The sequence below is a fragment of the Tachypleus tridentatus genome, chromosome 5 (genome assembly GCF_004210375.1).
Source record: "Tachypleus tridentatus isolate NWPU-2018 chromosome 5, ASM421037v1, whole genome shotgun sequence".
NCBI classification, from domain to species: domain Eukaryota; kingdom Metazoa; phylum Arthropoda; class Merostomata; order Xiphosura; family Limulidae; genus Tachypleus; species Tachypleus tridentatus.
This window is the reverse complement of record NC_134829.1, coordinates 18,275,894-18,288,903: the sequence shown is the minus strand read 5'-3', so window position 1 is coordinate 18,288,903 and position 13,010 is coordinate 18,275,894. Positions and strand designations below refer to the sequence as shown.

The window sequence follows — 13,010 nt, the reverse complement described above, 5'->3', positions numbered from 1 at the left end:
AGGTCTTTTTCATTTACTTTAGGCATAAGCATTTCAGAAATAATACTTTCTACAGGAATAAAAAAAAAGGTAAAAATTTTGTTACATAGTGTAATTGTTATTTCAAACAATATTTGCTATTATTTATGTGGGAAACTAATTTCACACCTAATTCCATAAACACGGTAATGATAAATATCACCATGTACAACATACATAAAGGTTCGTTAAATTTAATTTTGAAACATATTGCTACATTTTACCAAGATAAATCAGAGCAAGTGAGCTTACCGTAAAATCTCAAAGAAAAATATGTCCGTACAGTAACGTATTTTCAAAGTAAAATTTTAAGAAATAATTCAGCATATTGTAACGTAGCTTAAAATTGTAAATTTCTTTTATTTTTCTAAATTTTATTCAGCGTTCAACAGTTACTACCAAAATAATGATGAAAAGATGTCCAGATTGTGTGAACATGACGAAATATATATATAACTTAACATTGGATTAAAAATAATTACTATCGAGATCATACATAAAAGTTATAATAAACCTGAAATCGAAGAAAGACCCTTCTATTAATTTTGGTTTTCTTTAATAAAATCGAAAAAATTAATACAGCATAATATTAAATTTATCCGATTGAGTGATGTGTTGCTTACAGTGTTACGTGTTTTAGTTCTATCAACAAACACAAAATATCTATAACTCATTTATTAAATCTAACACAGAAGTGCTTTAATTACATGTATCAAACTGGTTTCATTAGAAGAAATAGATTTCTAAAAAAATTGATTAGGTTACGATAACTTGGATTTAGTAATATGTGAGAAAATGTTTTGAAAACGATTTTTTTAAAGTTTTGATAAAAATACAGAAGTAGATGTTAATGTTGTAGATGGTTGGTTTTTAAAGGCAATGAATTTTATATCTCAATCTTTCTTTGCTATTACACAATAAATTACTGAATTTTGATCAGTATGCAAGTATTAAAATTCATAATCTAAAGGGAAATGTTTTAATGAATTGTATCAAATCTCCTAGTTCTTTATTTTTCGTTTTAGCTTTTTTCATTTGTGTTTTAAGTCATGTTAAAAGACAAAATTACGACATTCGATGGTTTCTTTGTTACTAATTTTTAGTGAATGTTTTTAGTGTTACATATTTGATGTTTAGAATTGCAGGCACATTTTTTGGAATAATATTAGTGTAAAATTAACATCTGTAGCTATCGATATTTATAGTTTTAATGGAATATTTTTGTAATTATATATGTTTTATTTTCTCTTTAGTCAAAATATCTTCAGAACACGGAATTTACTTATATTAATATGATTTTTTACCACATCTAATTAAATGTTTGCTTATACAACGAGGTCAGAAGATATTTCCCTAATTCAAAATTTAGCTGACCATTTCTTCCAAAATAAACTGAATACATAAGAAACTACTGAAAGTATGATTAGACAACAAAAATTCGTGTAAGTAGTTTAATATGCTTTATTATGATTATGTAGTCTAAACAAGACAATACATTGAAGAAAAAATATACTATTCAAACGTTAAAGCTGAAATGCATTAAGTTATTCATAAAATAATAACTTTAGTATTTGTAAATAGAAATTACAATACAATCTTTTATACGTTTTCGTGTCTTATTCTTTCGAGCATAGATAACTGATGACATCTAAATTTCCAAAGGTTCATGAGCTATAAAATCAAACTATAAACGTTTTTTTTTCTATTAAACGTTTCGAGTCGCAATCACATGTAATATTTTTGTTTTATGTTCGTCAGATTACCCCCAATTTAATTTATTTATTCGTAACGTATTTAAGACTCGCAGACTGTTTTATACAAAGCAGCTTGAGCTATACTTACTAATTTTGTTTCTGCAGTCTACCCCTTATTCCATCTTATTATTCTTCAAGTTACTAACAACAAAAATTTTGTAAGAATAAATCAGTTTATACTGCATGATATACAATATTCTATTGCCGTATTGTTTTTCTTATTGTGAATACTTATACATCAATGCCCTTTGAAAATGATGAGTTTTTTTTTTTAATTTTGCAATTGTGGTATTATCATATCTGTTGTTTTGATCATTTAACCAAGTGTAGTTGATTGTTAATCATTTCAGTATTCAGATTAAAGAATCTTTCGATTTATATTTTAAATATACGATGAATGTATTACTGTACGATCAATGATGTAAAACTACTAGACTAAAGTTATTATTTTGATAAAAGCAGATTTAAATGGAAGAAATTTCATGTTTATTTATAAAGTGATAAGTTGAGTTTCATTTTAGCCATCAATTTATCACCATCTAACCCGGAAAAGAACTGGTTTATTCACAGTATATTCAATGTAATAATATTAAAATTAGCTGAAAAATCTGTAATGAAGTTTACCATTTGAACATAATTCTCTTGATATGCATACAAGTAATTTAGTGCCAATTACAATAAATTTTGATTTATTATAAAACCTGCAGAAAGAATGATATTATTTGAAATTTATCTTAAACTCTATAAATATGTATATAAAGGCTCAACCTAGAATAGGCAATAATACAATTAATCAACCAGAATAAATATGTCATTCTTGTCAATTATATTTGAGAAAATACATTGTTCAGCTGGATATCAAAATTTAACGTTGTCTTAAATTACTCAATCAGAAAATGGGTGCAATTAATCAGGTGAAGTTTTGAAGCAGCTTTTTGTGTGTGAAATAATGGGTGTATTTAGCTGGTATAAGCTATACGATAGCTGTTTTAGGTAAATATTCTACTTAGATTTATGAAAATAAAGTAAATGGTATTTGCTTTTTTTAATTCAATTTGTTTTTCGCAATGAAAAACAAGTTGAGAGATTTAGAAAACTGAATTTACTTTAGTCTAGACTTTTTGACCTAGCTGTGACCTAGCCTTTCTTTGTCACTTTCTTTGCTTCTTTTTACTTTCTACACATCTTTCAAGTCACTGCTTCACTATTAATTTATCAAATCTATGAATCTCGTAAACTATACGAAAACTTAAACTAAGGTGCGGATTTCTTTAACTTTTTATATAATTGTCAACATGTGATGATAAAGCCGTAAACTCATTAAATAACGAAAGTAGAAATCCAGTTTTGAAGCCATCTATGATTAACCTTTCAGTTATTTTAGGCTTAGCTTCATAAAACATCGCGTTTTGAGTTAATCTAGTCTAGGAATAACCACTCCTGAACACTAAATTGTAACCACTTAGTTAGGTCTGTTCTCTAAAATTACCTATACAGCTGTCTAGACTTAAAGAGATTGTGGAAATAATTACACGCAAAAATATTGAATCATTCTGAGTTCTACTGTTTATAGTATCATTTTTTTTTCATACACACTTAGTAGATATTTATTTATATAGGTACGTAGATATATATATAATAATAATAATAATAATAATAATAATAAATTTATTAAGCAATAAATTAGACACAAAAAATCAAATATCATTTTAAAACCATCAACAAAGAGTTAACTCGTCCTGTGATGGTTAAACACATAAAAATGTAAAATCAAAACTTACAAAATCAATGTAAAGTTCCCAGAATATTATCATCAGTATTTAAGATCCATTGTTTTAAGTATTTCTTTTGATTAACACGATTAATAGAAGATCTTATACTATAAGGAATAAAATTATGAATACGAGGTGCCAAATAAAGATATTGATGAAGTGTAACTGTTTTACGTGGTGTGGGTACATTAATTGGAAAAAAAGATTGAAGTCGTGTAAAATATGAAGTGACTTTAAAAGGCCTATTAAAAGAAACATGCAATGTAGATAAAGCTAAAAAATATAAATAAAGTTTATCATATGAAAGAGGGAGTTAAATTTACTGAAATCGGTATCAAGCCTATGAGTAAAAATAAGAGAGAAAACACTTTTTTGCAACTTGTGAATAGGAATTAAAAAAGTCTTATATGTGCCACCCCAAATTGAAATACAATATTGTAAGAAAGATTGAAAGAGAGCATAATATACACTTAACAAAATATGATAAGGAGCACAATGACTAAGTTCAAAAATTAGCATAGAACTATATTTTAATTTATTAACTAAAGAATTAATATGAAATTGCCAATTTAATTTTCGATCTAAAATAATTCCTAAATATTTAACAGAGGAAACTTGAGTCAATTTGGGACACTTACAATTAGGGTAAGTATAACAATCACTAGAATGATAAAAAATAGAAGGAAAAGCTGGAATGACACCATAAAGGTTAAACTGAAGAAGAAAAGATTTAGATATATTTAAGGATAAGTCATTACAGAAAAGCCAATTTTAATTTTATTAAGATTACTAGAAATAATGGCTTCATTAATTAGATTTGGCTTACTATAAACAACAGCAATATCATCGGCATAGGCTTGGATATCTCCAAAAAACTGTTGGTAAAGAATATCATTTATATAAATGAGAAATAATAAAGGGCCCAGAACAGAACCTTGTGGTACTCCAACATTAATTGTAAGCCAATCACTATAATTATTATGGATACAAACTGATTGCTTTCTATTGTGAAAGTAAGAAAAAACCAATCAAAAACAATGCCTCTAAAACCATAATAAGATAATTTATTTAACAATATTTTATGATTAACAGAATCAAAAGCTTTGGCTAAGTCAAGAAAAACAGCAATTGGATGAAGATCAGAATCCAAAGCTTCTGTAATACTTCCCACAAGTTTAGCAACAGCAACCTCCGTTCCAAGCCCAGGCCGAAAGCCAAATTGAGAAGGAGACAAAACTGAATGTCTATCAAGAAATGATAAAATTCTAATCTTCATAGATTTTCAAATAGTTTAGAGAAATGTATTAATAAGGAAATAGGTCTATAATTCGTAAAATCAGAAATATTACCAGATTTATAAATAGGAATGACCAATGATAACTTTAAAGCATTAGGAAACTTCCCTTGAGTAAAAGATAAATTAATTAAAAAAGTCAAAATTGGTGCAAAAGATTAGCATTAGCTTTCAAAATCTTAACCGAAACACCATCTACACCATTAGAAGCTGAATTTGATAAGGAGAAAATATTATTCATAGTTTCAGATACAGTAACAGGATATAGGTAACAAGAAGAAGAAGGAGCAGGAGGCATGCCCTGAGAATAAAATTTAGGATTGGAGCAAGTAGATTTAGCAACATTAACAAAAAAAATAATTCAAATCAGATAAATCAGTAGTACCAAAATTACAAAATTTCTTATTTTTTTTTTTAACATCAATAATAGAGTTAACAATATTCCAATTCTGTTTAATAGTTTTAGCATTCTTAAACAGGTTATGATAATAAGTCCATTTAGTCTTACGGGTCAAGCTAACAACATAATTCCTTAAACACTTAAATCTAATCTTTAGATAAATATCATCAGGAAATTGATGTACTTTCTTTTTTAACTTATCTCTTTTAATCATTAACAAAACCAATTCACTGGTAATCCATGGCTTAATTTTTCTAAACTTTCGTGACACAGAAACAGTAGTAGTACAACTTTGAATACAATCAGTTAACACTTCAGCAAAATTATCATAAGCAACATTAACATCAGAACAATTCATAACACAGGACCAATCTGAAAAATTCAAACAAGAACTCAATTCATTAAACTTAATCTTTTGAACATTTGAGACATGTTCTAGATCCGATAAAATGTCTATACATAAAACAATTGGAAAATGATCGGTCAAAAAACTCTCAACAATATAAGAATAACAATTTTTAATAGTATTTCCACTAATTAAAAAAATGATCAATACAAGAATTAGTAACATTGGTTATCCGTGTAGGAGAAGAAATAATAATACGAAGATTGTTCTCAGACAAAAACTTAAAATATGCATTTTATAACACACATCATCAAATGTCAAAACATCTATATTAAAATCACCAACAAGTATATTAATATCATATTTGTATAAATTCAATTCTAATGAAAGCTCATCAATAAATTTCAATACAGGCAATCTAGGAGATCGATAAACAACAAAGAGATTAAATTTCTTATTTTGAATCATACAAAATAAAATTAAAGCATCAGACTTAATGTACTGCACTTCTTTTATCATAGTCAGTATCTCAAATTTAACAAAACTGCCACTCCACTAGCCTTATTTAGACCAGAAGATGAAGAATAAAAGGAGTAACCTGGAATCGAAAAGGAAACAAATCCATCCTCAACAAACCAAGTTTCAGAAAAAGCTATTATATGAAATTTAACAACGCTTGATTGTAAAAAAACAAGAAATTGGTCAAAATTTTGAGTAAGACTTCGAATATTAACATGTATTAAATTTAAATGACCAACAGAAAAAACATTTGGTAAATCAGAAGAGAAGACAAAGTTGGTGTAACACCAACAATATCATCAAAATCATCAGCCATTGCAGTATTTATAAATTATTAAGATCAATCAAGCAACGTAAAACAATGGGCTGAGTAGTTTCTGATTTCCTAATAAGAATATTACCATTCGATACCCAAAGAAATTTATAGCCAAGATCTTTCTGTTTTCGTTTTGCTTGCATGAAAATATCACGATAATATGGGGAGAGATGTTCGTTAACATAAACTGGATAAGATTCATTACAGACCTTAATATCATTAGTATTAAGAGAGCGAAATTTAGTTTTCTTAAGTTTAAGCAGATCAAATTTAATTTGCTTACGACAAAACTTAACAACAATCTGTCTCGGACTCTTATTTTCAGTTGTTTTCTTTCCTATACGATGAACAGTGTCAATATCTGTAGGAGCACAGTCAACCCCAAAAGTAGTTGTAATCTTCTCAACAACTTCTTGCAAATTCTCATTAGGCTTCTCTGGAATACCTCCAATCAAAACATTATAGTTATAAGAATATTGTTCCGCTTCACACATCTTCCTCCGAAAACTTGCCATCTCCTTCCACAATTCTTCATTTTCATGCTTTAATGTTTTATTTTCCTGTTTACACTCCTTAACTTCAGCTTTCAAAGTTGTGATATCCTCACTCATAGTTTCTACCTTCTCTGAATAATATTGAAAGGAAGTCACTAATTCTTCGACCTTTACTTTAATTAAGTGAAAGTCATCAAGTCTTGACAAAATTTCAGTAACTTTTGTCTTAAGCCACTTCATATCTGCCTCCCCCATATTTAAATCAAGCTCACTATTCTCAACAAGATTAACTGTCTCCCCCTCTAACGAAATGGACACAGTCCTTCTTAATGGAGTTTCACTATTTAGGCTTAACTTTCTTTTTTCTCATACAAAATCACATTCATAACTTTTCCCAATTTCATTTAAATATTCCAAATCCTGTTCAGTTAAGTTCTTACATCTTAAATGATACCATTTTTGACACTCACCAGAGCAATGAAGGGCTTTATCACCAACTTTAATATAAACTTTACATTGAGCACAAAATCTACGTGGCATACTAGTCAGCCATTTTTCTTCAGTTACATAGCCCATTTGTTTATATACTTGTATGTATACTTAAAAATATATTAAACTTAAATTCAACTTTCAACAAGGTCCAGCGGTTAAAGCACTCGATTCGTAATCTGAGGGTCGCGGGTTCGAATCCCTGTCGCACCAAACATACTCGCCCTTTCAGCCGTGGGAGCGTTATAATGTGACGGTTGATCCCATTATTCGTTGGTAAAAGAATAGCCCAAAAGTTGGCGGTGGATGGTGATGACTAGCTTCTTTCCCTCTTGCCTTACACTGCTAAATTAGGATCTTACATTGCCAAATTAGGAACAGCTGGCGTAGGTGGCTCGCGAGTAGCTTTGCGCGAAATTCAAAAACAAACAAAGACAAATATTTTAAACTACAGCTCCCTGGTGCTTTGTATTTAATAGAACAACATATTTTAATAACTTGAATTCAGTTTCACCGATTCTTTAGTACTGAATTTCTTATGAAAAGGAACTACGAATTAGTTAAAGAATACTGATCTAAATAGATTTTTTTAAAAAATAAATAACAGTAATACATGAAGAAAAAATAAAGACATTTAAATAATTATCATTAGTGGGGCTAAAATTGGTGTATGAGCTCAAATACCTCGGGCTAGTATTTAGATAGGGACTTTTACGGTAAGGTACCCACGTTTTGCACGTATTTATACCTTCACTGATGAATTAGCGGGTTCAGACTTGGTAAATGTGCTCAAACACCAGATGTGTGAGTCGTAATGAGGTTTTGTTTCGAGTGCTGACCCCTTTGGGCAACTATAGAATTTTTTGTTGTTGTTGTTTTGTTGAATTTTGCTCAAAGCTACTCTAGACCTATGTCCTCTAACCGTCCCAGTTTTGAAAGGATACACTATAGAAAGAGAACGCAGCTACTCAATACCTCCTATCGTCAACTCGTGGTCTTTTCTCATTAAACAACTGGATTTGACCGTCATTCTTATAACACACCCATAGCCTCAAACTGCAAAGCGCGATATTTTTCCCCTTTTCTCACGGCGACACTGCACGAACGTGGAACTGTAGATTACAGACCCACAACTCTAGCAATTTTATCAAGTTATAGACGTAATTGAAAATAAAATAAAAAACTTTGTACACTGAAACTTCTGAGAATCTTGAAAATTCCATAGATCTCCGCAGTAAAACGAGCATATTTAGAATAGTGTACATAAATTTGAAAACATAATTGTAATACTGAACACTTTCATCAAAACTTTTGTTATACCAATCACTTGTATTTGCGAATAGTTGATACCTGTTTGAAAAATAAATATATTCTTCGATTAGTAGCAAACTTGATAAATATTTTAAATTCCTATACAAAAAGAATGTTGTATTTCCAAGTGAGTTTGCATATAATTTTACCAGTCTAGTTACACAAATTATTGAGACAAGTGTTTTGAAATTTTTGCACATAATATATTACACATATATTGCATTAGTTATTTTTGGAATTTTGTGATCAAAGCAAAACAAAGATTATCAGAGCCAGCTTATCTGATAGGATAACTAGAAGTCTGCAGTCATAAACATAAGGTGAAAGATTTGAATATCAGTTGCTGAACTTTCCAGTTGTGATTACCTTTTTTTAACTTTGAGAAACATTAAACCTAACAATTGTTAAAAACTGAAACTTTAAAGATACATCATTAATAAGAAAATCCACTGAAAAACTTCAATACACAAACACAATGATTATCTTATTATAAACAACCACCACATTTAATGCATTTGTTTTATGAAAAACTCAAACTGAATTGAACTTAATAGGTATGATATTATTGATGAAACTTGCAAAGGACTGGATTGTTTTACAGTTTCATTACATGAAAAACTGTTTTAATACATTTTAAGATTTTATGTATGTATACGTCTCCCTTGTTTTATTTTATACAAGGAAAGTTATTGTTAATTAAAGTATAAGCTCGTTAACTTATTGCGAGTTGAAGTAGTTGGTCTTAAAGATCTGTTTGTGTTTGCTATATTATATATATTATATCTAAGAAATCAAATACAAGACCAACTTCTTATTAATAAAATACGATGTGAACCTTCTAATCGGTCACGTCTATGATTAATTCTTAAGATATTGTGTTTCACTTATTACACAACAACTGGTTATCGTTGTTACTCTTAAAGGTAAAGGCTATGATAATAGCCTTAGCCTTAATTAGAAAACACACTTTATATCATAGTTTTTATGTACAATAGATTTACTTTAACTAACGTTCTTATACCAATTATATATAACACGAAAATAAAGACATATCTTTCCGATATAATGAGATATAATATATAAGAATCAAAACCGCTATGGTAATTATGAATTGTGACATTTATTGGTATCATTGACGTAAAAAGATGTTTCGAGTATAAAATAAACAATTTGTTATAGAACAGATATCTGAGACTCATGTAAGCTAACTTATGCTCCGGAAAAAAACAAAGCCATTCTTTTATGACGTAAAAATTACATCATCATTAACTCTCTTCCTCATCCAACAATTCACGTGAGTTGAAAAAAATGTGTCAAGCATACCAAGCAAGGGTGGAGCGGTTCAGCTACAGATCGACCCACATTCTCGTTACTATATAAGAGCGCATGATCCAGTAGAAATCACCATCTTCCAAACATTTCTACAGAGAAAGTTTAAAGGAAAGTTATAACAAAATAACCAAGATGTTGGGAAAGGTATGTTATAGGTATATAGATATGTATGTAAGCATTTTCATTGATCAAATGTAATAACAATTCAGCAGATATTGGATGAAAAAATAGTTGGTAGCATGCATATTTTATTAAACAATTCTTTTGATTTTTACTTTATACAATAGCATTAATTTTGCAATTTGATAAAATTTAAATAATGTGTTGTCATTTGATACAATTAAAAAGATAGTGTAAACAGATGGTTTGAAAACAGAAAAATAATTTTTTTAGCTGTTGTTGTTACTTATTAAACACAAAGCCACGTTAAGAGCTATTGTGGGTATCGCAACCCGGTTTTTAGCAGAATAGGTCTGTAGAGATATCACTGTGCTGCTGGGAGTCCCCCGCTTGTACAGTAAGTTTACGAAGTTACTACCTAAAATCAGGGATTCGATTCCCCTCGGTGAACACAGCAGATAGCCCGATGTGGCTTTCCTAAAAGAATAAAAAACACACACACGCTACTAGAGATGGGTTCTTTAGTATGTAGAATGTGTTCACGAATTATTCACATTAAGAATAAAACATTTACATTAAAAAGTAATGTGTAGTAATTTGTTAATGCTATTTTAATGTATCTTAATTGTTTTTATTTGTTATAACTTTCCTAAAAACTAAATCGTTATTGTAACGTAAAATCACGGACTTGAAAAGATGAAAATTGCGTTTTATTAGATTACATGCATTACCAAGCTATTAGTTTGAGTTCGTAAATAAGCACATAAAATTAACAGGTTGAATTTAAAATTGTAAAATTCTCAATAACATGTTGAAACATTAACCTTAATGAGATTCGTACTTATGAAGCTTTAAAAAAGTGAAATAATTACTGTTACTAAGCCCAAAACGAAGAGTCGGCTGTTTACAAAAAACAAAACAAAATGCTAATTTGCGACACGTATTAGTTACTATTCTCCAAATGTAAATCTCGGAACAGAAATAAAACTAATATAATAAATTCGTCATTCTTACCATTTAGGCCGTGATCTTGCTGTGTCTTGTTGCTGGATCTCTCGCTGGATACCTACCCGCAGCTGCACCTGCTTACGTAAGTTAGTTTGTATGTTAGTTTCAAATAATATTCTTTGGCATGATATTGAATAACGTTTCGTGTATTTAGTTAACTGACAGGAGATAATGTACTCATCGTCTTTGGAGAGTAACGTATAGCTCTTCGTTTTGGAACGACTCTGGCAATAATTAAAGTATGTTTCGATCACATATTTTGTTAAAACTGTTTAATTTTGAACAATCTATCCACAAAATATCTTTGAAACGTAAATTTGCCTGTTGTTGTGCAGGAAATCAACATCCCTACCCCATACGACACTGGCTACGATACCGTTGATGAATACGGTACCAAACAGAGCCGCCAAGAGAGTGGAGATGGCAACGGTAGAGTCCAGGGTTCCTATGGCTACACTGACCCTTGGGGTACCACCCGTCAGGTAAAATACACAGCTGATGAAGGTGGTTTCCGTGCCTGGATCTCAACTAACGAAGCTGGAACCGCCAACCAGAATCCCGCTGATGTTGAAATCAACTCCCAGGCTGCTGCTCCTGCCCCTGCTGCTCCTATCCGTCCCGTTGTGAAAAAGGTGGTCGCTGCTCCAGCTTATGCCCCTCTTCCAGCCGTTCCCAAGGTTGCCGTAGCTGCTCCCGTTCTTAAGGCACCACTTCCTTTCTCTTATCCCAGTAAATATTACCAAGGCTGGCAATAAATTCTTACAAAAGTAATGTTTGGATAAGCCTACCTGACGAAATATTGCATTGTGTGCTTGGGTATGCTGGTTTTGAATGTTTTTTTTGTTTTTTTTTAACGAATGTATAATAACCAACAATAATACTGATATTACTGTGAAAAAGTAAAAAATTATATTTGCACAATCTATCGCTTTGCAAGTGCACGTAACCACAAGAAATTAAATGGCTGTGAAAGTATATGTGTACATACAGGTTTACACCTTGGCAAATGTATTTAGATATTTATTTATTTCAATAAATAATTGACTTGTTTCTGATCTATGTTGTAAGCCTTGAATTTCTTGTGATATGTGCTAACAGTCTATTTTTATGCATGTTTGGATATTACTCTAAACCAATGAACCTTATTAGATTGAAAATTTAATAGGTATTTCTCAAACCATAAATTGAACACTTATAAGAATATATAACTTAATCAGCATCTGTTATGTTCGAAATATGACTTTAGACGTTAGGCTTAACTTAAAGTCATTAATACGATTATTCGAAACTTCTGCTGTGGCGGTAGCCAATTCTGATTATATATCATCGCTCAAATATCACATATATATGCGTGTGAATGAACATTCATGTCCTCTTACATAAATCATTACGTTCTACTGCATCAGTATTTTTGTTTTTTATGTGGTATTGGAATATAAACTTATTTACTTCATGTTACAATTAGCATCTTTAAGTAACTTGATTTTTTTATATCTTTCTATATTTAACACGAAAGAAAACTTAACAAGCCAGAATCGACACTTTTACTTTGACATGGAACATAGTGATTTAGGACAAATCAGCTACCAATGTGATGGTTTAATGTCTTAAATAATTTTAAACTATAATTAAAAATATTATTTTAAAAAAATCACCAGCCTAACGAGCATCATTATCTTATGTCATTCATATTTTACATACGTATCTGCCAACACAGAAACCGATGCTTAATTATACAAGGTAAATATTTTATAGAAGCTGAGAAATAACTGTATTTTCCTTTTGCGTGTGTCTTCATATGCATCTTTATAAAAGTATATATTTTCGAAACTTTCAG

General features: G+C 29.9%; 1 protein-coding gene across 1 annotated transcript; it reads left to right on the top strand.

Moving 5' to 3' along the window:
• Positions 1–10,088: 10,088 nt before the first annotated feature.
• Positions 10,089–12,228, top strand: LOC143250634 (cuticle protein 16.8-like). Its single transcript, XM_076501495.1, has 3 exons — positions 10,089–10,189; positions 11,187–11,255; positions 11,509–12,228. The coding sequence occupies exons 1-3, from the start codon at positions 10,178–10,180 to the stop codon at positions 11,926–11,928; spliced, it is 501 nt and encodes a 166-aa protein (XP_076357610.1). The 5' UTR covers positions 10,089–10,177; the 3' UTR covers positions 11,929–12,228.
• The last annotated feature ends 782 nt before the right edge of the window (positions 12,229–13,010 follow it).